The sequence below is a fragment of the Podarcis gaigeae genome (genome assembly GCF_964106915.1).
Source record: "Podarcis gaigeae genome assembly, chromosome: 14".
NCBI lineage: Eukaryota > Metazoa > Chordata > Lepidosauria > Squamata > Lacertidae > Podarcis > Podarcis gaigeae.
In genome coordinates, this window is record NC_139690.1 from 5,794,430 (window position 1) to 5,821,397 (window position 26,968).

General features: G+C 46.5%; 1 protein-coding gene and 1 long non-coding RNA gene across 2 annotated transcripts in view; one reads left to right on the top strand and one right to left on the bottom strand.

Moving 5' to 3' along the window:
• The window catches only part of LIPC (lipase C, hepatic type), a 55,134-nt gene that overhangs the window by 7,307 nt on the left and 20,859 nt on the right, over positions 1 to 26,968 (bottom strand). Inside the window, exons 2-6 of the mRNA XM_083712754.1 lie at positions 14,354 to 14,529; positions 11,934 to 12,113; positions 8,849 to 8,966; positions 5,978 to 6,211; positions 4,444 to 4,686 (exon numbers count right to left, since the gene is read on the bottom strand). Of these exons, the coding sequence (XP_083568880.1) occupies positions 4,444 to 4,686; positions 5,978 to 6,211; positions 8,849 to 8,966; positions 11,934 to 12,113; positions 14,354 to 14,529 (951 nt within the window). The remainder of the gene's footprint in view (positions 1 to 4,443; positions 4,687 to 5,977; positions 6,212 to 8,848; positions 8,967 to 11,933; positions 12,114 to 14,353; positions 14,530 to 26,968) is intronic.
• LOC310831841 lies at positions 13,070 to 14,028 on the top strand. Its single transcript, XR_014558015.1, has 3 exons — positions 13,070 to 13,232; positions 13,781 to 13,812; positions 13,986 to 14,028. It is a non-coding gene; the product is annotated as an uncharacterized lncRNA (long non-coding RNA).

A 26,968-nucleotide genomic window follows, 5' to 3' on the forward strand; every position in this document is an offset into this window, starting at 1 on the left:
GACATTCTCCGAATGTCTTATTTCAATGGTGGCAGCCCCAGCCCCAGCAAGCAAATCTCAGGGTGGATGCTGAGTGGGGGAAGAGCAGGGCTGGGCCTCAGGGGAGGGAGGGTCTCGCTTCCGCCACTCCCTCCCTCCCCGGCCAGGTCTGAGCTGTGAGTCATGAAGTCACACTGCATTCGAATGTCACGTCTTTCGTTCAGGAAACCTTTGGCAACTTGCTAGCTTTTAACTTCAGGGTGCAACCTGGGGATAATAAATTTGTCCCACCTTACATGGATGATGCAAGGATGACCAAGATCATTTCTCCTTTACATCTGCAGGGGAGGCAGTGGAAGTGCTGGACCAGTGCCTTGCCTGGGTAATGGACTGGATGAGAGCCAACAAACTGAAGCTCAATCAGACAAAACTGAGGCACTGTTAGTGGGTGGTTCCCAAGACCAGACTGCTGGGAGGTCGCCTGCTCTTGATGGGGTTACATTTCCTCTGAAGGAGCAGGTTCATAGCTTGGGGGTCCTCCTGGATCCTTTGCTGTCGCTAGAGGCTCAGGTTGCCTCAGTGGCTCAGAGTGCCTTCCATCAGCTTCGGGTGGTGGCCCAGCTACGCCTCTATCTGGACAGGGATAGCCTAACAACTGTTGCCTGTGCTCTGGTAACTTCAATGCTAGATTACCAGAATGTGTTATACGTAGGGCTGCCTCTGAAGACAGTTCGGAAACTTCAACTGGTGCAGAATTCAACAGCCAGGTTGCTCACCAGAGCAAGACAGTTTGAGAGTATTACACCGATCCTGGTCTGATTGCACTGGCTACCAATCAGTTTCCAGGCCCGATTCAAAGTGCTGCTTTTGATCTATAAAGCCTTAAAATGGCTCAGGACTGCAATACCTCAAGGACTGCCTCTTTCCATATGAACCTACCTGGACCCTGAGATTATCTTCAGAGGCCCTTCTTCATGTGCCACCTCCTCAAGAGGTCCGGAGGGTGGCAGCATGAGAATCAGCCTTCTCTGAAGGAACCTTTTACCACCTTTGGTGGACCTGCCCAAGGATTAAGGCCTACTGGGAAATGATCTATAATGAACTTAAGAAAGTCCTTAAGTGGACCTTTTCAAAGAAGCCGGAGGCCTTTCTCCTGGGCATGGTTGGCCAATTGGTACCAAAAAAGGATAGGACATTTTTTATGTATGCAACTACAGCGGCAAGAATTCTTCTGGCAAAGTATTGGAAGACGCAAGAACTACCCACTCTGGAAGAATGGCAGATGAAGGTGACTGAATTTATGGGACTGGCGGAGATGACCGGCAGAATCCGTGACCAGAGGAAAGAGACAGTGGAGGAGGATTGGAAAAAATTTAAATTATATCTTAAAAACTGTTGTAAGATTGTGGACTGTTAAGATGTCAGGGGGTAAGAAACAGAGAATTACAGCTGTAAATAATAATATTAAGAAATTGGAGAGAGATACAAATAGAAAAAAGGACCAAAGGGTTGCTAAAAAATTGCAAAACAAGGATGCAGTGTAAGGGAGGTATGGGGAAGTCACATTTTTTGTGTTTTGTATATGTCTATTTCTTTTCTTTCTTTTTTTGTGTGTGTTGTTGTTTTCTTTTTTGTCTTTTGTTAGTTGTGAAAATTAATAAATATTATTTTTTTAAAAAAAAGAGAATCAGCCTTCTCTGCAGTGGCTCCCTGCTGTGGAATGTTCTCCCCAGGGAAGTTCGCCTGGTGTCTTCATTATACACCTTTAGCCGCCAGGCAAAAATGTTCCTTTTTAACCAGGCCTTTGGCTGATCCGATTTACATCCTATGCCTTTTTAAAATGTGTTTTTCAGGGGGGGGGGGCTATAGGGTTGTTGTTTTTATTTTAATTAGGTATTTTGTGGTTTTATAGCTTGATTTTATATCTTTGATTCTGTGGTTTTATATCTTGAGACCCCTGGGTGTAGGGCGGTATATAAAATCAAATGATGATGATGATGTTTAGGAGCACTTGGAACAGTCTGAAATGCCATGTACAGTGGTACCTCAGGTTAAGAACTTAATTTGTTCTGGAGGTCTGTTCTTAACCTGAAACTGTTCTTAACCTGAAGACCACTTTAGCTAATAGGGTCTCCTGCTGCCACCGCGCCGCTACTGTGAGATTTCTGTTCTCATCCTGAAGCAAAGTTCTTAATTTCTTAATTTCTGGGTTAGCGGAGTCTGTAACCTGAAGTGTATGTAACCCGAGGTAGCACTGTAAATGCAAACTAGCATGATTGATTAGAACCAGAAATTTCTGGTGCCCTTAGTTGCAAGCCCAGGAATGTCCATCTCGCTCATGCTCCTCTCTGACCTTTCAGATGTGCAGACTGAGCATTGCTTGTGTCTCCTCCTTTGCTCAGTTCAGCCCAGCTGGGCCCTGACACCAGGCAGGAGGGACTTTTCAGTGGAAGTACTTCTCCATGCAGTGCAGAGTTAAAGTGTGGAGCTCACTCCCATGGGACACATCAATGGCCACCAACTTGAATGGCTTTAAATTAGACAAATTTATGGTTATTGATGGCTACTAGCCATGATGGTTATGCTTTGCCTCCAGTCAGAGGAAGCAATTGCTTTTGAACGCCAGTAACTGGAAACCACAGGAGGTGGAGGGAGTGACTCCTGCGCTCAGGTCTTGCTTGCTGGTTTCTCACAAACATCTGGGTGGCCACTGTGAGGAGAAGATGCTGGACTAGATGGGATACTGGCCTGATCCACCAGGCTCTCCTTATCTTCAGCAGGGGCACAGCAATGGTGGAAGCTGCTCTTTTGGGTGAAAACGCAAGCCTAGCTGCTGAGCATCTTCTGTAACAAAGTCAAGCCTTTCATAGTTCAGAATTTAGAATTACCATTTGAGACGGGTTGACTCCACTCTGTCTCTTTAGTATGAGGTTGTTATTGAAAATAATGTTCAATGGCAATTAGTAGTCTGTTTTTCAAAAAAGTAATTTAAATACTTACCTGCTTTTATTCTGGATTGGACAACTATATGTTGTTGTCCCCCTTTACAAGTACTTTGAGTAAAATGTTGGATAGAATTTATCTAATAACCAACAATGTTATTGAAGAAAAGACTCACGTCACTAGTAGGCTGTGTTCTGTTTGGGAGTCACAGAGTTTTGTAAGCCTCAATTTGGAAGGTAGTTAAGAGGCAGGAGGGCAGGAGAGGGGGGGCAGGGAATGCTCCCCCCCCCCACCCATGGGAGAGACAATAAGTGTGGGATTGGTTTTAATGGGTAGGAGAGGATATATTAATTGCAATTTATCTCCCCAGGCACCCACATGTGTGGGCTGAACAGAGTTTCAAAATCCCATCTTTGACAGCAAAATTAAAAGCATAGGAATTTGGCTATAAAGCCTTATTTTGGACAGGTCCAGCTATGAAGTCAGCTGGCTCTCCCTTCCTTACCCCACTTAACTAAGAACCAGACAGCAACTTGTGAAGCAAGTTTAAAAATTATATTTACTTACTTTATAACCCTGTGTTGGTTCACAGCAACAGTAGCAGTAAAAACTATTCAGGGAAAATCTTTATATTTACAGTATAACCAGCTTCAGGCATCTGCTTGAAGCTGGAGCAAACAGAGGCAAGTCTGCATCCATGGCTAGTCAAAGGGAGAGAGAAAGGAACAGGGAACACCCCAGGAGAGGAGAGGAGAGGAAATGACGTCACCCAGAGCCCTCTCAACCAACTGTATTTCTGTGGCCCACCTATCAGCAATACAGCTCTGTGGACTTATCCCCTTCTCATACTAACTAGCAAGGATATGCATTTGTTAGCTTTTGCAGCTAATCTCCCACAATAAGCCACAATCTCAACTTGAAAATGCCCAAACTCTCCAGCTGCCTATTTGCACTTCAAAAACAATGCCAGTGTGAGTGACTGTTTGCGGACAAATTCCAAATAAAATCTGGAGTGCCATCAAAGGAGGAGGTCATTTGTGGCCCTCTCTGGGCAAATACACTGGCATGGCCGGTTCTTTGTCAGATTCATCAGAACCACTGAGTAATGGAAGCCTGCAGATCTGACAATCCTCCCTGGGTTTTTCCTCAACCTGTCCCCACCCCTGCCCCTTTCCATCCTGGGATAGCACACCTGGCAAGTCTGTCTCCAGCCAGAGGCCCAGGAAGGGGTGATTCTTCATATCAGGGCTGCCAAACTCAGGTTCCACCCTCACCATGGGTGTAGCCAGGGGGGGGGGTGTTGGGGAGGGGCAGCTGTTCCCCCTAAATCAATAAAATACAAAGCTAGCTAATGGAGGTTCTGCCCCCACAACAAAAGGCCTGCCCACCCCCACAAAAATCCTGGCTACGCCTATGATGCTCACTCAGAGACACACTTAAATCCACATGTTGTTGCCTGCCTTGGCTTCCCAGGAGACATGGTGGCAATCTCTTGCACCCTCCTCATCTGCTCACACCAACCTTTGAAAGGCATCTGGGCTCGCGTCTTCAGGAACAGCTGCCGGCTGCCAGGGACTCTCTCCTTCCGAATATGGTAGCCCAGGATGTTGCATCTCTTTGCCCTGCAGCTGAGGCACCGGCCCTTGTCAAAGGTCTGCATGTCTTTGCACCAGTAGCCCTTGATATGCTGGTTGTTGTGCCACAGGGAGTCGATGAAGAGGTGGACGGACCTTTCATGCGCACACTTCACGGTCTGAGCCAGACCTGCACAAAAACAGGGCAGCAGGACCAAGCGCTTCCGCGATCTCTTGTTCACAGGGAATGGAAAGAGCTCCTAACCTGGTCTCTTCTCCCCCAGCACTCTGCTGCCATGTCCCTCTTCTGACAAGCCCCTTCCTACCAGCACCAATCTGAAGGACAGAGCCAGCTATCTACATCCCAGAGATGAAATCAAGAATAAACCACCTGCTGCTACTCTTGAATCATTCCGTCAGAAGAGCCAGAAGGCAGACTGCAAGGAAGATGAAGACAGGACCCGATTTCAGCAATCTTTTATGATATGGCGCCCTGAGGCAAGCCAAAATTTGGCATTCCCAAATGAATCCTCTCAATTATGGATTGTCTCAAATTTGCACCCCCTCAGGGAACCACCTGCACCACCCTAAATCTGGCACTGATGAAGAGGAAGGGCTACTTGAGGAACTTCAGAACTTTTGCCTGCAGGGAGACCATCCCTGGGACCCCATCCGCTTGGGAAGGGCAGAAGCAAGGCAGAGGCTCTCTCATGCCAAGCAACAGGGGCAGCAGCCAGAAGTGCAGTCCTCTCCCTCTCTTTGCATCTTGCGAAATGCCAGGCTCTAACGGCAGAGGCAGAAAAATCCAGGAAGGTGGGAGGCAGCTGGTTGGCAGGCTGTGTTCTGTTTGTGGGCCACAAGACATGCAAGACTGAATGAGGGGAACAGCAGGAGAGAAGGCAACAGGAATTGGGGACAGGAGTGCTACTGGGACATTGCCACTATGGGGATCCTTAAGCTCTTTCAGCTGATGCTTAGAAGCACTAAGGACAACCCATGCTGTTCTCTTGCTTGGGCCTCCCCACAGTTCCAAGCACATCTGCCTATAAACTTTGGAATTCAATCCATTTCACTCAAGAGAAGGGGGGGGGGGCTCTTTCACACATTTTGCATGAAGGGGGCTCTGCTCCTCAACAGCTTCAGCGACATTAAAATTGTCGGCCTTTAAGGGGCCACAAGACTCGTTGTTGGTTTTACTGCACCAGACTATAACAATCATCTCCTTCAAAGCTGTGGAAATATCATATGCACAGATCCTGTGGGAGAAGATTTTGCCTAAGGGTGTGCATGGGATGCAACAGTATATTATGGGGGTGAGGAGGAGGAGTGCTGAAAGTGTGGGATGGCAGGCACACTTGTGGGCCTCACCCTGCAGAGCCCCAACGTTACCGCACCCCCTTCTCTCTTGCTGGTTGGCCTCTGTGAGAGGTGCCATTAACTTGATCCAGCTGGGCGCTTCTTACATTTGTTATGTTCCTTACCTGTAATTCCATACTGCACTATGTGATTATAGACATGCATGATGTGGCATCCAGGCTGAAAAGTCCCTCCATTGGGGTAGAAGTCAAAGTGAGCAACAGGCTGCTTGATGCCAACGCTGAGGCCCATTTGCTGCTGGGTGAAGGTGTGGATGGCATCGACAAAGTCTGCATCATCTGGTGATAAGCGGTCTGTTGGGGACATGCCTTCAAAGAGAGGGCCAGCCGGGTCAAGCCCTGTAGGAAATGCAAACCAGGGCTTGTGATGAGGGCACCATCTCCAGACTGTGCCCGTTGACAGGCTACAGGGACTTCTGCCCATCTCATGATGTAAAGTTCAATGCCTCCAAGAGGGGGAAGAGTAGGGGCAATGGAGGTGGTGGGTCATGGCTCAGTGGTAGAGCATGTGCTTTGCCTGCAGAAATCACACCACATTTTTGTAATTGCAAGTTGTTATAAACTGTTTTGAACATTGTGCTTTAATGTTGTAGCACGCCCTGGAATCTTGGGGTGAAAGGCCGGCAATTAATAATAATAATAATAGTAATAATAATAATAATAATAATAATTAGGGAACAGGGCAAAGGTGTCATAGACATGGTAAGGGATTCTGCAAAGTTTCGGTAAAAGTGTGGGGAGGAGAGCAATGTTAGCCCTTGATTTCTCCAAGGTGGAAAATCTCAAATGGCTCCATCTTTCCAAGCCTCAGCCTGGAAAGGATGTTCATGGGAGCTGAGCAAAAGTTCCTCGGCTGAAGACCCTCCTCAAGTTTTGCTTCTGCCTCACCTTTAGAACAAAGCACCAGCACTTCTGGCCTGGGAGCAGCGCTGGCTCTTGCCTTACCAAAATCAAGCAGGTGGTGCAGGGACAGGGGAGTAACCAGACCGTCCCCTACTTTTGCTCTGTCTTTTCCATCCACTCAACCTTTCATTGTTGCTCCTCCTCATGTTTTTGGAAGGCGTCTCTTTGACACAGAAAACACACAGCAGCCTATTGTGCAACTGGGTTCAAAGAAGGGGGTAGATAGCCGTGCAAGATGTGGAGATAGGTTGCTATGAATGAAGCTATTCAAGGCAGCTTTCCTTCTGCAAGAGGTCTCCTTTGCACTAATTCCTCCTAAGCAGGAATGCTGCACAATTCTAGACTTCCTGAAAGCATTTGGAATATGATTATTTAATTGCAGAAATGGTGGGGCCTGCTTCACAGTCCGTGACTGGAAGCCTGTTGGGCTTGGACCCTTTTTACACACCAGGCCCAAGATAGAACCCAGCACTTTTTCATCTTTGATGCAAGCACTGTTTGCATGTGGCTTACTCACTTGAAGGCCCCTATTTCTCAGTCCCATGAAATCTACGGGAATTATGCCAGACCCTACAAGGAGCGTCATGAGAGCTCTCATTAATGTGACAACACACAATAGGAGCAACTTCAACAAAACGCACACCAGAAGGCAAGGCAACCATTGTTCTGGGCGCAATTAGTTCTAAGCACTGAGATTTTCTTGCAGCTGCCAAATAGAGCAAATGCTACAGAGATGCTTTCTAGAGAGATTATCCTGTCCAGCCCAGGACCAACACCACAGGCACTGAAGAGTGAGGTTATCACCCCTCTACTATTGCCCATTGCTTCAGTGTCCTTTCTTTTGGCAGTTCAGAATTAACAGGTGACAGCAAAAACTGAATACTTTTTAGGGGGGGGCAACTAGAATAATATCTGTCATTTGATTATTGATCTAAACCCCCAAAATGTATTTTATATACAGTAGTTAAGTTTTTACCTTTATCTTCTGTACATTGTATCTTATTTTATTGCTATGGCTGGTGGTTGACGCAAATAAAGATTATTCTGATTCACAGGCACTGTTGAATGAAGCAAAATGATTTTTGTTCCCAAACATGTAAACTATCCCTTAAAATAGGAAGCATATGGCAGAAAACCTACTGTATTTTTTGCTCTATAGGACGCACTTTTTCCCCCTCCAAAAATTAAGGGGAAATGTGTGTGGGTCCTATGGAGCGAATGCAGGCTCCTTGGCTTCAGTGATAGCAACGCGAAGCCTCTGAAGCGCAGAAGGAGTGCTCCCTCCGCACTCCGGAGGCTTTGTGTTGCTTTCGCTGAAGCCTCTGGAGTGCAGTGGGAACTCCTGCTGTGCTCCGAAGGCTTGGGGATAGCAGCCTGAAGCCTCCAGAGCGCAGCAGGAGCTCCCGCTGTGCTCTGGAGGCTTCGGGTTGCCTTCACTGAAGCCTGGAGAGGCACTGCACAGTTTTCCGTCTCTGCGCAACGCCCCTTCAGCAAAGCGGGGGGAGAAATGGAAGGGGCTCCGTTTCTCCTGCCGCTTTGCTGAAGGGGTGCTGAGCAGAGAGGGGGAGAATTCCCCCCCTCTAAAACAAGGTGCGTCCTATGGTCGGGTGCATCCTATAAAGCGAAAAATATGGTAATTAATATTATTAGCTGATAACTGATTTTGCATATACCGGTAGGTGTGTGGGGGTGTGTGTGTAGAAATTATCCTACTGTATAAAAGTAAACTATACATTCATTACTCACTTTTTCTACTGAACAGGGTATGGGGATGTCCCCTCACCCCAGAAGAGCATGCAGGCTGGAAAAAGTTATCCGCCTCGGTTTTGACTGAGGGGTTTAAGACAGAAATCTGCCTTATATGGAGTCAGACCACTGGTCTATCTAGCTCAGCTGTGTCTACACGGACTGGCAGCAGCCCTCCAGGATTCTGGGCAAGGTTCTCTCACAGCCCTGCCTGGAGATGCTGCCAGGGATGGTACCCAGGGCCTTCTGCACACAAAGCAGCTGTTCTACTGCTGAGCTACAATGGCCCTTCCCCCAAGGGATGCTTTGCGGGATTTTTCTTCTTACCTGTAATTCTGCCAATCTTCCTTGCACCCCTAATGTAGCTGCCGGCAAAGCCAGAGACGTGAGCGCCAAGGCTGTACCCAATCAGGTGAGCATTGCCTCTGGAGAACTGGACAGATTCCTGGAAGATACCCGGCAGCCATGTAAGTGCAGGCAAAATGTGGGGCATGCATTGTTGTTGCAGGCTCAACCTGGGGCTGGCGCAAGATGTTTGGGTGCCCAAGATGGGAATCCAACTGACCTCAGTCCCTCCCACTAATGAGCATGAGGCACAACTTGGTGGGAAGTTCTCTTGTGCAAGCCCCATTGGAACAGTACAGTTGTGCTCTTGCATTGTTCCCATTCATTTCAATGGGGTTTGCCCAGGAAAACCTCCCAACTGGATTTTTTATTTGTTCCATTAGAATCTCAGCTGTTCCTCCAAGACTATTTGATCCTCACAATGGCCCTAGAAGGTAGGTGTGAGTGACTGGCTCAGGGTCACACAGGGTGCTTCATGGCTGAGTGGGGATGATGACGATGGTTAATTGCAATTAGAATCATAGAATTGGAAGGGATCCCGAGGGTCATCTTGTCCATTGCAGGAATCTTTTGACCAGTGCTCAAACCCGAATTTAAGAGTCTCCTGCTCTACTGACAGAGATAGTTGCATTTACTTTTTCACAATATGACTTATAATATGCAACTTGCAATATGATTTTAACCTGGGTCTCCCCAGTCTGCATGTGGTCTCATTCAGCCTTCCCAACCTGCTGTCCTCCAGATGTTGCTGATTTACCCATTGGTCCTGCTGCCTGTGGCTGATGGGACTTGCTGGACTTCAACGCCAGGTGGAGAGCTCCAAGTTGGGCAAGTGTGTTCTAGTCAGCATGTCAAACTGGATTGTACCCCGTGGCCCGAATCCATCTGGCTCCCTTGCAGGCGGAATGTTGCCCCAACTCCCTCAATTTACCTTATCATGCACCCACACTGGTCTAGGAAGCTGTTCCTACGGTTTGGGGACCACATTCAGAATTAATTTGAACTCTGAGATTCAGAGAGAGGCTGCACTCAAGAAAAGCCCTGCTTGATCAGTCTGCTGGGCCACGTAGTCCAGCATCTCACATCCCCCTGTGGCCCGAGCCGCCTGGGAAACCCACAAATGGAGTTTGAAGTCAGGCGCACACACACTCCAGCTCTTGCTCTCAAACAGCTGATATTCAGAGGCAGACAGTCTCTGTAAGTAGAGTCTTGATTTAGCTCTCATGCCTTATAGCTCCTGGTGGACCAGGAATATAACTTGTCCTTCTTAAAAGCTCTATAAGCTAGTGGTCATCACCATCACCACGTCATGTGTCAGTTAATTCCACAAGTTAGCAGCGCATCACCTGCTACTGGCTTAATCCCACTCTGTAGGGCAGAAATCACATGGAGTTGCTTGATTTACTTTTCAAATAATGCAGGAACTGTGTTCCTTATTACCGTGACAGAAAAACTGTGTTTAAACACATTTTTCTTTAGATTCAGATATGCAGAATGTTGATATGTTTTTAAATCTGTTTTTAGTTTATGGTTGACTTTAATTATTTTGTTAAATGTTTTAAATAGTTGTTTTTTTGTCACATTATTTTATTCTTTTTGTAAACTGCTTTGAGTTGGATTTTGTTTACAATCAAGTGGTATATAAATTTTATGAAATGAATGAAAAACAAATAAATGGTAAATAAAAGGGATTGCTTTGCAGATGTGAAAATTGTCATGCCTGTTCATTTCACCCTTTGCTTCAAGCAATGCTCTACCTTCCCCTGAGACACTGGCACATTGCAAGTGTCGCATCCTTGTCCGAAATGTAAGACGCCTCAACTGCACCTGACTTGACAGAATGACAGGCTATAGAGAGCTGATATGAATACAAGCCTGTGGGGTCAAAATTGGCCTGGGGCACTCCACTCTCCCTAATCAACACTGAATACACTTTATTTCCTTGTTTAAACTCTGCCACCATAATGGAAAGAATCACTCCCCCTTCTAGGCTAATGCTCTCTTTGCAGTATCTTCAGAAGACTGTATGGTTGCAGCTGGTGATTAGTAGGAAAACCCAGGCCTACTGCAAGCTTTGAGGCCTCATCCACACTTCTGCTTGTCCTGTGCTTAGGAAACCTGGATCCAAACAATTTTCCATTTGCCCCACTGCTTTTGCTAAGGAAACCCACTTTTTACCATGGAATTGGAGCAAATGTGAATCCGTAGAAAACCTGGTTGCTCCATTTCTGTGGTAAATAGGGGGTTTCCCCAGGGCAAGTTGGTGGGAGAAGCAGGAGTTTGGATGAGCCCTGAGAAGAGAGCCTTCCTCTATCCCTGCCCTGATGGTACAGCTCACTGCATGTAGAAAATTAGCACAGCCGAGTGAGGACTGAAGTAGGAGCCAGCATCGTGTAGTGGTTAAGAGCTGTGGACTCGTAATCTGGGGAACCGGGTTAACTTCCCCGCTCCTCCACATGCAGCTACTGGGTGACCTTGGGCTAGGCACACTCTTCTGAAGTCTCTCACTCACCTCACAGAGTGTTTGTTGTGGGGGAGGAAGGGAAAAGGAGATTGTTAGCTGCTCTGAGACTCCTTAAGGGGAGTGAAAGGTGGGATATCAAGTCCAAACGCTTCTTCTCTTCTTCTTCTTTCTCCTTGTCATGCTTGGGGTTTTTTCAGGCAGAGAGTTTGAAAAATGGCTTTGCCCATCTGCTGCCTCAAGGTGGTAGCGTCTATACCGGGCTTTCTCAACCTCGGCCCTCCAGATGTTTTTGGCCTACAATTACCATGATCCATAGCTAGCAGGACCAGTGGTTAGGGATGATGGGAATTGTAGTCTCAAAACAACTGGAGGGCTGAGGTTGAGGAAGCCTGGTCTATACCATCACATCAGGACTTTACCACCTCCTGCGTAGACCAGATCAACAAAGGCAGTAGCAGCAAGGCAGAGGATCTACACCAGCCCATAGCTATGAGTGGCCAGCACAAGACACATTTACAAATTTTAAGTTGGAGGAGCTGGGGTGGTAGGGAAGAGGCATTAAACACACGCTTCATACTGTCTCCTCTCTCTGAGTATGCTTACCTCCAGCCATTCCAGGAATCGAGCGATTTCTTGGCCAACGTCTCGGGTGTTCTGCACTGCAATGGGGTAGTGTGCATGAGCAAGGGCCAGCCAATCAGTGATGATCACGTTTGTTTGTGTCAGCTGGGATTTCAGGGCTTCGGCCAGCTTCCAAATCCAGCCTTCTAGCCTTCCATCCACCTGCAGTCATGGGAGAAAACCAATTCTGTAAAATTCATGATGCCCTGTCATGAAGTAGTGAGCCTGTGAGCAAGTACCACTGGGTGGAGCCCCTCAGGCAGGTGGTAACAATTAGTCCCCAAAGTGGGAGCATGTGATGGGGCTGGCTGGTTGCCAGAATTCCCCAGCCCCTATAAATATATGAGTTAACCTGCCGAGGGAGAGAAAGAACACACCATGTATTAGACTTGCTGGCTGATGTTCTGTAGCTGGTGCCAGAGAAGAAGCCAATAAAGCCTGGTAACTTGTTTGGTGCCTGCATGTGATTGATTAGTGGCTTGGAGGGAGGACTTGGGAAAGAGACCCCCTCCTTGAGAAGCCCAAGCAAGGGCAGGCCTGGCTCACAGCCAGCTGACAGCCAGGACACCAACTCCTTGCAAACCCCAATGGTGTGCCTTGGGTGATTGCTTCCTAATGGCCAAAGACAGCCTGTCACATCCTTGATTTCGGGCTCCAGTTTTGCCCATCTGCTGTAGCATGAACAATTCCCAGGACAGAATTTTTATATTTTTGACATCTGTATGGTGACATGCTTATATTTACTCTCACACACCCTTATTTCAGTGGAAAGAAGGAGTATAGTTCCGCATGTGAGGCCAACTGAAAGTAATAGCATCTTTGTGTTGTTTTTAAAAGGTTTATGGTTAAGACCATGACTATATAGATTCTTCTCATCCTTTTGGGGTGAGTGAATATAATTTATTGTTATAGGTTTGAGGGGGCAGCCTGGGACACCCCCCCAAACCCTAGAAATTAATAAATGGTAGGGTTTCAATTATTTGGAGTATTGAAAGGAAGACTGCAGGCCGGTGGAAAAATACAGGCTAAGCTACCTTTCCAAGCCAGGTCCTCACCTGGGATAGAGGTGTTAACATGACAAAAGGTGCTGATGGCCCAGCTAAAAGGAATCCTGGGCCTGGGCAGAAAGAAGGTTTCTAGGTTAATTGGGTGTGAAGTGACAGGCAATGACAGTCTTTAGCAAGTTGTGCTGGGAAGAAGAACAAAGGGAGAGATCCATCTTGGGCAGGTTGACTGAAGGCTGCCTGGGAGAGATGCCTTGCACTCCAGTGCTGCACAACTGTGGGGAACAAGTCCCTCTTGAAATGGTCATGCTGTAAGTTCTGGAATTCCTCCAAGCAGACTGAAGGTATAAATATGTGAATAAATAATATTTCTTAAAACTATGACAGTCTCCACTGCGCCTTCAGTTTTCCGAAGGAGGACAAACTTTGGGTGAGCGCTAATGAGTTCTCCCAAATGTTTAGTCAGAATCTCCTTTCTTGTAATTTGAATCCAGTGGTTCGGGTCCTGCCCCCTTGGAGCAGCATAAAGAAAGCTTGCTCCATCTTCCATGTGTCAGCCCTTCAGATATTTGAAGATAACTATTACATCTTTTCTCAGCCTTCTGCTCTCCAGGCTAAATATACCCATGTCTGCAAATGGTCTGGAGTCATTCAAAACACTTGCATTAGGCATCCTTGACGTAGCAATAATTTGAGGTTGAGCAAAAGGAGGTGGCAGAGGTGTAGCGTGGGCAAGGTGAGGGGGCCAGTGCCCCAGACACACTTTTTTCCAGGGTGCATTTTGCTCCCCACGCTGCCCTTTCCAGCCCCATGCTGGTTTGTGAGTTTGATCCCACATTCCAGCCTTGCAAAGCAACGTGGGGCTGGCAGGGCATCAGGAGGATGCAACAGGCATGTGATCAGGCTGATTGGAAGGGTGCATGCCTGCCCAGCTGCAGGCTCCTCACATTGCCCTCCACGCCCCACCTCCCTGGGGTGCCCCAGGTATGCCCGCCCCAGGTGCTGGGAAGACACGACCCGCCGCTGGAAGGTAGTAAAATCCTGAAATGGGAGAAGGGGCTGTGCCAGTGCAGGGTAGGTTTGAATGCCCCTTTGTTACGCCCCTCCCCCCAAGAACCTCTGTGCTAGAAAATTAGCACAGCAGAGTGAGGAAGGAACCTCTTCTCTGGTAGGGAGTCTGAAAAATGGCAATGCCCACCTGCTGCCTTTAGAAGGTACAGCCCATAACATTGTGTCAGGACTCTACCACCTCCTCCACAGATCAGGCCAATGAACAACCTTTGAGAAAAAATGAAGTGGGGGGACCCTGTATGAGGCCAGATTTATCTAGATATCAAAGTTCAGCTGAGCAACATCCCTGGATAAGAAAGAAAGAAAAAGTGCTGTGAAGTTCATTACCGACCACCCGTGGACTATCATCACCAAAGGAAGAGAGGCATTGAAACGGCATTTTTCAAGAGTATCGAACTGGTTAAATTCGATCAGGCAGCCTTCTTCAATGGTATTTGAGTAGAGCAGGAACTTTGTTTCGGAGCCGGAATGACTGGTCCTTCGGATTGGCTGCAGTTGTGGCCCTGCAAAGAGATGTTTCAGAAATTTATGGGAGGTTTTTACATAAAGTTTATACGCCACTTGATTGTAAACAAGAAACTAAAAACTCAAAGTGGTTTGCAAAAGATAAAACAATAAACAAGGTAAAGAAAAAAATGAAAGACTTTCAAATAGTATGATACATTGGGCAAAATATATTGGTCATAATATTCAGTTAGAAGATTGGGGGAAATTATGGAAGGCTGGAATAAACTTGACAGCATGCAGTTTACTTAAAGAGAATATAATGAAAATGATGTATAGATGGCTAAAGAACTTCTGAGACAGATCCTTGTGATGAACAGGCCTAGCGAACCAACACTGAAGGGGCAACCCAGGCCTGCACTGCTCTCTTCTCTTTTGTGTACATGTGTAACATTTTCAGGATATAATAAACTTGCTAACTTAAAAGCAAAATAATAATAATAATAAAAATGTTGAAATATACATTTGTAAAAAAACCAGAAGCCTTCCTATTAGGAATTGTAAGTAGAGAAATACAAAGGCAGGATAAGACATTATTTTTATATGCTATAACTGCAGAGAGAATATTATTAGCTCAACGATGGAAGCGAAAAGAGATACCATCAAAAGAAGAGTGGCAGATGAAATTTATGGACTATGCCGAATTGGCGAAATTGACTGGGAAAATTCGGAACCAGCAGGATCAGAATTTATTGAAAGACTGGAAAACAATTATGTTGTACCTGAAAGACAACTGTAAACAACTGACATTGCTAATAGGGTTACAATAAGTTTTGTAGGCTTAAATTATCATTTATTACTAAACATAATTTACAAATTGTTTATTTAAGATTATGCTGGAGGAGACTCTTGAGAGTCCTATGGACTGCAAGAAGATCCAACCTATCCATTCTGAAGGAAATCACCCCTGAGTGCTCACTGGAAGGACAGATCCTGAAACTGAGACTCCAATATTTTAGCCACCTCATGAGAAGAGAAGACTTCCTGGAAAAGACCCTGATGTTGGGAAAGATGGAGGGCACAAGGAGGACGAGATGGTTGGACAGTGTTCTTGAAGCTACGAACATGAGTCTGACCAAACTGCAGGAGGCAGTGGAAGACAGGAGTGCCTGGCGTGCTCTGGTCCAGGGGGTCACGAAGAGTCGGACACGACTAAACGACTAAACAACAACAAAATGATTTAATAGTAATATTAATAAGAATAAAATGCATACTAGAGATTAAGTTAGAAAACCATTAGTCGAGGATGAGGGAAGTTCCAGGCTTATACAGCCAAATATTTGTTTATTCTATTTACAAAATTGATGCTATGATGGAAAATATTTGGGGAAAACTAATAAAAATCATTCAAAAAGTTAAAGTAACAGTAAACTAAAAACAGATTAAAACTTGCCTCAGTTTTCTAAATATCTGGGTAGGCTTATCTAAACAAAAATATTTTTAGCAGACGCTGAAAGTGGAACAGTGAAGGTACCTGTTATCAATAGGCAGGGAGTTCCAAAGTGCAGGTGCTGTCACACTAAAAGGTGGAGTACAAATGTGGAATGGGTTTTATGTGGCACCTGTAACAGTGCCAGTTCTGCCGACTGAAGCAATCAGGTGGGTGTTAATGGGGTCAGGTGATCTCGTAGTCACCCTTCTGATGAGATTTGTTTGGTGGGTCAGGTTTATTCTTCTTTCTTTCCAGGAAAGGCCTCAGGGAATATGGAACAGGGTGGAAGGAGATCCTGCAAACCCATCAAGTTGTTATTTTTGAAAGGAGATGGCTGCTTAACAGGTCTTGTTCCAACGTTCTAGAGAGCATTTTGGTTGCCAACTTCATTCTAATAGGGCTCCAGTGTTCTTAAAGGCACTTTTCCTCAACAAGGGGACAAAGAGAATGGGGAAACTGGCTGACACTGCGAAAGGACTCCTGGTGGCCAGGAAAAAAGGCTGGTGCAGTGAAGCTCACCAAGAGAGAACTTTGTTGCTTATGCTGGATCTCTCATTCAGTGGGTCAAAAAGTTAAAAAACACACACACTTGGGGCAGTGACAGAGGATGAGACCCCCCTTTAGTTGCCTTCATTGGCCATGCAAGTACGTTATGAGTGCCTTCTACTAAGCATGTTGCTGCATCATCTGCGAAGGACAAGAAACAGAACCTCTGGTGACACTAACCATTTTCTTTCCGTTTGGCCATTTTGCCACAATTCAAATATGGGGGAGAAATTTGGTTTTGTGTGCATTTTAATGTGAACCCCCACCCCCTGCCACACTTCCCAAAAGAACCGAATTGTGCTCCGCCAAGTGGCAGCTACCCTGCAGAATTTGCCGTGCAATTATCCAACCAAAGAATGTGTATCTTAAAGGGAAGCATGCATAAAAGTGTACATGTATTTGGGAACATAAAAAGGCATTGCCTTTGGGGAATTGGTTTGTAAAAACATTTATGGTAGGCAAAATTGCATATAAAATGTGTCTATTAGACTAAATGTACCCAAAAATACTAACTTAAAAAAATAAATTGGAAGCTGATACAAAAATGTGGTGAACAGAGAGAGAGAAAACCCAAATCCACAGTGTTACCGATCTCTAGTCTCAGAACCAGATTCAAACATCTATTCATTTGCTGGAGCTTGAACTGGTTTTCCTGAACTGTTTACTTCCTCTGTTCATCCCTGTTAATTTCTACAGCGTTAATGTGACTTGCATCCTGATATAACTTTAACAAGACTTTATCTGCCACCAAGTACCACAACACTAACTAATCACATTAAGCAAAAAGGCAAGCTGTGAGCCGTAAATGTCAGAACAAAGCCATTCTTTTCATCACTTTAATTAAAAAAGAAATTCTTAGCTAGGATTACACTTATTAATGTTAAGTATCACTTATTCAAGGAGAACCACTTTCACCCAGCAACCTCTTGCTGGTGCAGGCTCTCCATACCCACAGAGAACCAGCCCCACACCTGCAAAAGCTCCCTTTCCCTCTCTCAGCTCCATATGTGCAAAGCCTTCCAACCTCACATTTCAGAGGAAGAAGACTCCTCCTCACACAAGAGTTCCATGTGTCCATCAGAGCACAGGTGAAGAGCAGGCTTTTCCTGTGACTTTCCTCTACTCTTTTCTGTTGGGGCTGAGCACAGGAGACTCCAGATTCTGAGGAAGGAACCTGTAAAGCAGAGCTGGGGAGGTTGAGGGGTGGGCTGACAGGAATGGACTCCAACTCCCACCTTTCCTTACTGCTGGCCGTGCAGGCTGGGTCTGGAAGGACCCCACAGGTGAGTGTGGGTGACTTTCAGAAAGACTGGGCCGTGGCTAATTCAGCTGCTAGAAATATATATAAAAATAAAAATAAAAAGTCCAGTAGCACTTTAGAGACCAACTAAGTTTGTTCTAGGTATAAGCTTCCATGTGCATGCACACGTCTTCAGATACACTGAAACTGAAGTCACCAAACCCTTATATATAGTGGGAGGGTGGGGTGGGTTTTTTTCTCAGGAGGGTAGTAGGAGATGGGTGATTGACTCAATGGGTATGGTAAACCTGTTGACGACTGTTAATGACTGCAATTAGTCCTACAGGAAAAAGCAAGGAATAGTATGCAGATGATTAGCATATGTAATGAGACAGGAATACAATATCTCTATTAAGACCATAGTTTTCTCCATAGTTTTCTCCATAGTTTTCAGTTTAGTGATATGTTGTAATTCAGCAACTTCTCTTTCAAGTCTGTTTCTGAAATTCTTTTGTAATAAGACAGCTGCTTTGAGATCCTGCATTGAATGTCCTGGGAGATTGAAGTGTTCTCCTACTGGTTTCTCTGTCTTGTGATTTCTGATGTCAGATTTACGTCCATTTATCCTTTGGCGTAGGGTTTGGCCTGTTTGTCCAATATAGAGAGCTGAAGGGCATTGCTGGCAGTTGATGGCATGCACAATGTTAGAATGTCAGCCGCTAGAGTTTTGGAGTTCCCTCTCTGATTTCTACAGAAGATGCTGGTAGTCATCACGAGGCTTTGTTTTCCCTCCACAGGGAAGGTAATCTTGTTCAAATGCCAACTTAACAAAAAATGATGAAAAAGACCTCAATTCAGCATCGTGTCTGCATTGCAGACTTAAAGAAAGGAGCAGCGGACCACCAGGAATGTGTCTTTTGAAATGGGGAGGGGGGTGGAGCCAGAAAGATGCTGCTTCTCTCCCCACTGCCAGCCTGCAAGAAAATATTGGAATATTCCTGGCATAGAAAAACGATTAAAGTGTCAGTACCCTGGAGCCCAGCCTAGGCCTGCAGCTCAAAGCTGAGCTTTGTGCACAAGGATCAGCTGAGCTGCCGGCCTGGTGTCACACAGGGGCTTCTGCTGAGCCAGTCCAGCCAGACAAGAGGTTTCAGAACCATTCTTTCGATTTTAATAATTGTTTTAATAGTGGGTGATTTTTATTGGCTTTATGGATTTTCTTTACTCCCTAAAATAAACTGCTTTGAAGAAAAACAAAGTAAAGCACCAGAAAGGTTTTAAAACAAATGATCCCAGGTCACTGTTGTGGAAGAATGGACTCTGGGCTGGGCCTCGGTGGTTGGTGGAGCGGGAATGGGTCTGCAGAACAACATACAGTTAAAAGGTTGGGAAAAACTCTGGAAAGAAGGAATAAAATTTATAGCATGCAATGCCTTAAAAGAGAATGTGATGAAAATTATGTATAGATAGTATATTACACCAGTGAAATTAACTAAAATGTATAAAACAAGTAATAAACTCCAAGTTTACTCTCACCTCTTCAGGGGATAGATATGGGCCAATGGACACATCACAAAACTGGAGTCTTTCCCAGCCCCACCCTGCCTGGCTTCCTCTCAGACAAATCACAGCCCTATGTTGGAAATGTAAAGAAAAGGAAGGATCATTTTATCACATGTGGTGGGAATGTCAGAAAGTGAAAAGCTTCTGGGAAATGATATATAATGAGATGAAAAAGATGTTGAAATATACATTTATAAAAAAAAAAAACCCAGAAGCATTTCTACTTGGCATTGTAAGTGAGGACATTAATAGACAGGACAATAAACTGCAAGTATTGTTGGCACAGAAATGGAAACAAGAAGAACTACTGATGAAAGAAGAATGGCAGACGAAATTAATGGACTGTGCAGAATTGGATAAGATGACAGGAAGGATTCGAAACCTGCGGGATCAGAGTAAATATATGAACTATTTGAAAAGCAATTGTAATCAACAGATTATGCTAGTAGGATTGCAAGAAGTTTGGTAAGGAGGATTATGCGAAATATTGCAGAGCAAAATTATGATAAGAATTATTAGTGAAGGAGTATTAAATGTGATACTGAAAATAATGAAATGCAGATTAAGTGATAAAGACTGAAAAATCTTCAGATGCAGTTGATGGAAGTCCAAAACATTGTATAAGATAAGCAAGTACGTTATATGATTTTTGGAAATTATTTGTAAAAATCAATTAAAAAAAATTTTTTTTAAGGGAATGGGGCTGCAGAGATGCACAAAGCAGCCCCCAGAAATGGTCTGGGATTTGTCTGAGAGGAAGCCGGGCAGGGTGGGGCTGGGAAAGTTTTGTGATGTGTCCATTGGCCCATATCTATCCCCTGAAGAGGTGAGAGTAAACTTGGAGTTTACTTGCAGAAGAGCACAAACAAGCCTCTTCCACAAGAGGAACATTGGACATTATTACCCCAGGCCAGGCCACTGGTTCCTCTAGGTCAGGACTCTCTATGAAAGGTTCTCTTTCTTAGCCTTCTCTGGAAACGGCTCATCAGGGATTGAACCTGGGACCTTCGGCTTGCAAAGTAGCTGCTCTGTCATGGATCTGTGGACCCTTCCCAGTGCACTCTCTTAGGCAATGGATGGTGTTGTCTTGCACACCATAATTCTATACGTATGCCAGTTTCCTTCCAAAGAACTCAAGGCAACTCAAGGCAACCCCCTACCAGCTCTGGTGAGAAGCCAGGCTCCTGCCTCCATCATCCATCCCTAGACAGCAGCTGTTACCTCAGCTGGTCATTAGAAGAAACTGCAACTAAGAATTTATATAGTGGTACCTCAGGTTACATACGCTTCAGGTTACAGACTCCGCTAACCCAGAAATAGTACCTCGGGTTAAGAACTTTGCCTCAGGATGAGAACAGAAATCGTGCTCCAGTGGTGCAGCGGCAGTGGGAGGCCCCATTAGCTAAAGTGGTGCGTCAGGTTAAGAACAGTTTCAGGTTAAGAACGGACCTCTGGAACAAATTAAGTACGTAACCCGAGGTACCACTGTACATGTATTTGCTTATCTCCTTCTGCCACCTAATCCGTTTCTTTTTTATATCATGTCTCTTTAAACTGAGGGGACGCGGGTGGCGCTGTGGGTAAATGCCTCAGCGCCTAGGGCTTGCCGATCGAAAGGTCGGCGGTTCAAATCCCCGCGGCGGGGTGCCCTCCCGCTGCTCAGTCCCAGCGCCTGCCAACCTAGCAGTTCAAAAGCATCCTCGGGTGCAAGTAGATAAATAGGGACCGCTTTCTAGCGGGAAGGTAAACGGCGTTTCCGTGTGCAGCTCTGGCCCGCCAGAGCAGCGATGTCACACTGGCCACGTGACCCGGAAGTATCTCCGGACAGCGCTGGCCCCTGGCCTCTTAAGTGAGATGGGCGCACAACCCCAGAGTCTGGCAAGACTGGCCCGTACGGGCAGGGGTACCTTTACCTTTTTTACCTCTTTAAACTGTAAGTCTGAGGGCAGGGACTGTCTTGGCTTACAGAGCTGTTCCAGAGCTTTTTTGGGGGTGGGGGTGGGGCAAAGAGTTTGATAACTACACTTAAAACAATGGCTTCCTATGTAAGAAATGCAACACAAAAGGAGAAAGTGACAGGGAGGGAAGAGGTCTCATGGCCACTGCTCAAGACAGTTCAGAGAAGGGAGGGGCCCAATGCCAGCTGGTCTCAGCCAAGCCGCTGGAGGGATGTGGCCGAGTGGAGGGAAACCCTTCTGAGAGCTCAGGAGCCTAAAGGTCCCTGCCATGGTGCCCCTCTTTTGGATCAACTGCCCTCTTGCAAAAGGTTTTCCTGTGTAATCCTCAGCACTTCCTTCTCTGCCTTCTATCTCACCTGCATGTGGGCTGCGCAGAGAGCCCTGCAAATGCCAGTCAAGGCAGTGGCATCAGGCTGGTGATTCCTCTCCAGAGTCCAACAGATGCAACAGCATTTCTTTGCATTGTAAGCTTAGGAACGATTAACGTGGAACCAATCAATGAACAATTGTAGCAGCAAATACGCAAAGCAAACATTCCGCTCCATAGCCCAACCCAGCCCACTGCTGGTGCCTTGGCAACAGTGAATTTGTTGAATTAATGAGGGAATGACCATGAACTGTTGTGAGTTACGTGCCTCTTTCTGCCCCAGGTCTGTCAGAATCCACTTTCCCCTCTCCTTTCCTGCTTTAGTGGTCATTCATTTCTGTGGAGATGGGGTTGGCTGAGACAGAGTGGTTTTGATTTGAGTAGAGCTACTGAGTGGAAAGGACGCGGGTGGCGCTGTGGGTTAAACCACAGAGCCTAGGACTTGCCGATCAGAAGGTTGGTGGTTCGAATCCCCACGACGGGGTGAGCTTCCGTTGCTCAGTCCCTGCTCCCGCCCACCTAGCAGTTCGAAAGCACGTCAAAGTGCAAGTAGATAAATAGGTACCACTCCGGTGGGAAGGTAAACAGTGTTTCCATGCACTGCTCTGGTTCGTCAGAAGCGGCTTAGTCATGCTGGCCACATGACCTGGAAGCTGTATGCTGGCTTCTTTGGCCAATGAAGTGAGATGAGCGCCGCAGCCCCAGAGTCGGCCACAACTGGTCCTAATGGTCAGGGGTCCCCTTTACCCTTACTGAGTGGAAGACCTTGCAGTTAGAAGGGGCCAGAGATATGCTGGCTCATTGTACCCTTCCTGGGCCAGGGCTTCTGGACATCTGGCACTTCAAATCCCCACACCCTGAGCAGGGGGCATCCAATCCTTGGTTTTGGCAACATTAACCCCCTGCCCAGTTATAGGGCTTGTAGCTCCATGGCAGAGCCCCTGCTTTACATGGAGAAGATCCCAGGATCAGTCCCCAGGGACATCTCCAGGTAGGGCTTGGAGAGAATTCCATCTGAAATCCTGGAGAGCCACTGGCACTCTGGGTAGACAACAGTGAACTAGATGGGCTCATGGTCTGACTCAGGATAGTGTATCTGTTTAAAACATGCATGGCCCACTTCTCCCCTCAGAAAAGGAGCTGCTCAAAGCAGCTTACAAGCAAACATAAATGTCACAGCGGTCTAATTATTACAACACAAATTAACAACACTAAAAGCAGCAGCATGAGAAATCAATGCACTAAGAAGCAGCAGACTCAAAAGCTTGTTTAAAAAGGGACAGTATGCATAGAACTATGATTCTGTGAAAACTGTCCCTTTTTAAACAAGCTTTTGAGTCTGCTGCTTCTTAGTGCATTGATTGCAGAGTTGGAAGGGATGCCAAGGCTCTGTTAGAATTCCTGCTCCATGATTGCAGTCATGGGATTTTTGTCTATCACATGACAGTGGATGTTTTGATTCCACAGAGTGGGAAGTGACAGAGGCAGGGTGTTTGTGTTACTGTGTTCTGTGAAGTGGGACTATTGTCCTTTGGTTTTTTCCCCCTTTGCTGCCTGATGCTAGAGAGAGAGGGAGGCATGTTGCAGTGCTCTGTGTGTGTTTATATGTAAATAAAGTAGATTAGCCAAAATGCTGAGTTGCTGGGGTTCTGTCACGCAAGCTGTGAAGACTCTGCGATCCCTAAGTGTGCCGGTGTCGGCATCAATTGCTGTGATGTTCTGGCTGAAGAAAGCTTTTGAAGCTCCCGAACGATTGACCAGGAGGGAGAAAACATGGCAGTCAGGCATGTGTCTCTACCAGGGTCCTACGTGAGTGTAGGCTGAACTCCTGACAGGCTCATCTAGTCCAAATCCCTCAATTGCCAGTTGAACGAAGATAAAAGAGGAGGAGCTCCCCATAGCTCTTGGAGCAGGGAGTTCCAAAAAGAAAACCTTCCTATATGTTGACACCAACCCTGCCTTTGAAAACAGAGTGAAACACTAACCTTAAAATATGCTGGGCAGATTTCACATGCGAGGAGATGGCTGTTCCAGGAGCGCTTTCCCAAACTATGAAGGGCAACCAGAATTACCCTTGGAAACAGACTAGGAGCTATAGCAGCTGATACAGTCGAGGTGTCATGAATTGGCAGAACAGAGGGGAGGAGGAAGAGGATCCTGAAGAGGGGTCTAGCTATGCCTAGGACACACCAGGACAGGCTGGGGATGGAGAAGGAGAGGTTGGCGTAGAAAGTACTCATGGGGCAATGGAGGGTGGCAAGGGCATGGAGGTCAGTGCACAGGAAGGAATCAGAGCAGTAGCACCCATCACCAGAGCGGAGGTGCTGTGTCTGCTCAACTTTCCCATGTTGGTTGGACCACAGCTTGGGTGTTCCAGGGGGCTCTTTGGTAGCTGCAGAGGTGGGAACCTGAACATTGGACTTTGGACTTGTTGGCCTGCCAGACTGCATCCTAGCATTCGTCATGGGATCGTGCACTCCCACTGGACTTGTCACCACGTATCCTGTAGTTCAAGACAGAAGGGGCCCCAGGAGGCAGGTTCACGTGTTCATATGAAACTCACCAGAGTTTTGGGGAGGGGCAGACAGAGCACCTCTTTTACATGCAAAAGGCGGCAAGTGCAATCTCTGGAGGCATCTCCATTTAAAAAGGCACAAGTGCTATGCCATGGGGTCCTTGCCATGCTGGGTGTGAATCATCAATACCCCAACACAGGCTGGAATGGTACCACTTGAGCACATCCACATTGGGGATGAGGATTGAAGCAAAGAACTCTCCTGTCTGTGGGGCAGGCACAGGCAGCACCATGGCAGGTCCCTCTGGGTCAGTTGGTGGGTGTTTTGCCTCTGGTAAGGCCCCTTCCCACTTGCCCAGTTCCACAGCAGCTAGAGGCACGAGGTGCCACAAACGCCCCTTATGCCAATTTCCTCAATTCCTGCTGAAAAATGTATTGTGTTTAAGGCCTGCTCTGAGTTACCTCATTTGGATTGTCTTCCATAAATTGTTCAATTTATTCACAAGACCATTATGGTCCCATCTGAGAGTATGGCCTGCTCTAGATTAGATGTGCTACATTAATTTGCAAAAAGAAGCAGCAGTGAATCAGAGAGGGAAGATGCTCTGAGGTTAGTGCTGGGTTCTTGTTGTTTCATCCTGTGGTGTGACAATCCTAGGCAAGTTCTACATGAAACCAATATTTGACAGAAACAATTTGGCCCGTTTTGGCGAGCTCAAAATATAAAGGCCCTTTCAAGTAAAGAGAACTTACAGAGAGCTGTGCTCAGTAATGAAGATCAGCAAAACTTCGGCTCTGGATTTTTCATGAAAGCCTTACAATGTGAGACCTTCATTTTAGCTGGGCAAGTATTGCTGCCATTTGTATGTGGGAAAAAACTCATTTCTGGGGGAAAAAGCATTTCATTTGCTATTATAGCTTAGGTCTCCATTTCTAATTAATGGGAGGGTTCATGGAGCTATGATGGGCACTCCCTTGCTTGCCGGTAGACTGCCCAGGACATTTCCCCCTGCCTAAAACCCACCAGCTTTTATCTTTGTTGAGTGAATTGTTGCCTGCTTTACAATCCACTCACTGTTCTCAAAAAACTCATCTGTATTATTACAGTTGTACCTCAGAAGTCAAACAGAATCCATTCCAAAGTCCGTTCGACTTCCAAAATGTTTCACTTCCAAAGCGTGGCTTCTGATTGGCTGTAGGAAGCTCCTGCAGCCAACTGGAAGCCGTGGAAGCCCTGTCAGACATTCGGCTTTGAAAAGAACATTCGGAAACTGGAGCACTCACTTCCGGTTTTTGATCGTTTGGGAGCTGGAACGTTCGACTCCCAAGCGTTCGGGAGCTGAGGTACAACTGTATTATTATTATTATTATTATTTCTTGTTTCCTTTTCTCCCAAAGGAGCTCATGCAAATAAAATCAACATAGAACAATAAAACCGCCAATATACAGTGGTATCTTGGGTTACAGACGCTTCAGGTTACAGACTCCGCTAACCCAGAAATAGTATCTCGGGTTAAGAACTTTGCTTCAGGATGAGAACAGAAATCGTGTGGTGGCGGCGCAGCGGCAGCAGGAGGCCCCATTAGCTAAAGTGGTACTTCAGGTTAAGAGCAGTTTCAGGTTAAGAACGGATCTCCAGAACAAATTAAGTTCTTAACCCGAGGTACCACGGTATAGTAAAATAACATACAGTAAAGCAACAGCAATAATTGAACTGTAAGGCTGTGTATGGACGCAGGTGGCGCTGTGGGTTAAAGCCTCAGCGCCTAGGACTTGCCGATCGAAAGGTCGGCGGTTCGAATCCCTGCGGCGGGGTGCGCTCCCGCTGCTCGGTTCCAGCGCCTGCCAACCTAGCAGTTCGAAAGCACCTCCGGGTGCAAGTAGATAAATAGGGACCGCTTACCAGCGGGAAGGTAAACGGCGTTTCCGTGTGCAGCTCTGGCTCGCCAGATGCAGCTTTGTCACGCTGGCCACGTGACCCGGAAGTGTCTCCGGACAGCGCTGGCCCCTGGCCTCTTAAGTGAGATGGGCGCACAACCCCAGAGTCTGTCAAGACTGGCCCGTACGGGCAGGGGTACCTTTACCTTTACCTTTTTAAGGCTGTGTATCCGCTATTCATTTAAAGCACATTCAAAGCACCTCCCCCACCCACCCACGAATTCTGTAGTTTGTTAAGGGCTGCTGGGAATTGCAACTCTGCTGAGGGGTGAACTGCATCATCCAGAATTGTTTGAGGGGGGAAATGGGTTGAAAACGTGATCCAAGCGAGATGCACGTTTGCAACCCGCATGGTGCATCTGCGCATGCGCAAAGCACGATTTAGCGCTTCTGTGCATGCGTGACCCCCGAAACTCAGAAGTAACCCATTCCAGTACTTCCAGGTTTCAGCGGGTCCGTAACATGAAAAAACGCCTGAGGTATGACTGTATAGACAACTGGGTCATGGAAGAGGTAGCAGAGTCTGAATTCTGTAAGGCCTTATGTTTAGTGATAGACGCCCAGCAAATCTTTTGGTATGGTCTTTAATCAGGTAAGTTGTATAGGAATTGAGAGACCAAAAACCTTTCCCGATCTCCGCCCAGCAGGGCCAGCTCACCAATGAGGCAAGGTGAGGTGATTGCCTCAGGTGGCAGGATCCACAGGGGCAGCAGATCTTTGTCTGCTGCCCCAGCCGTAGTAGCAGCAAGAGCTGTGCTCCTTGAAGACTGGATCTGCTAGCCTCTCAGCTGCCACTTCTCCAGCAGCCTTTTGGCAAATAGGAGGTGCGGCCGCTCTCCTCCCCTTCCCTAGTTGGGGGCTGCCCTCTGGGGGTCTCCT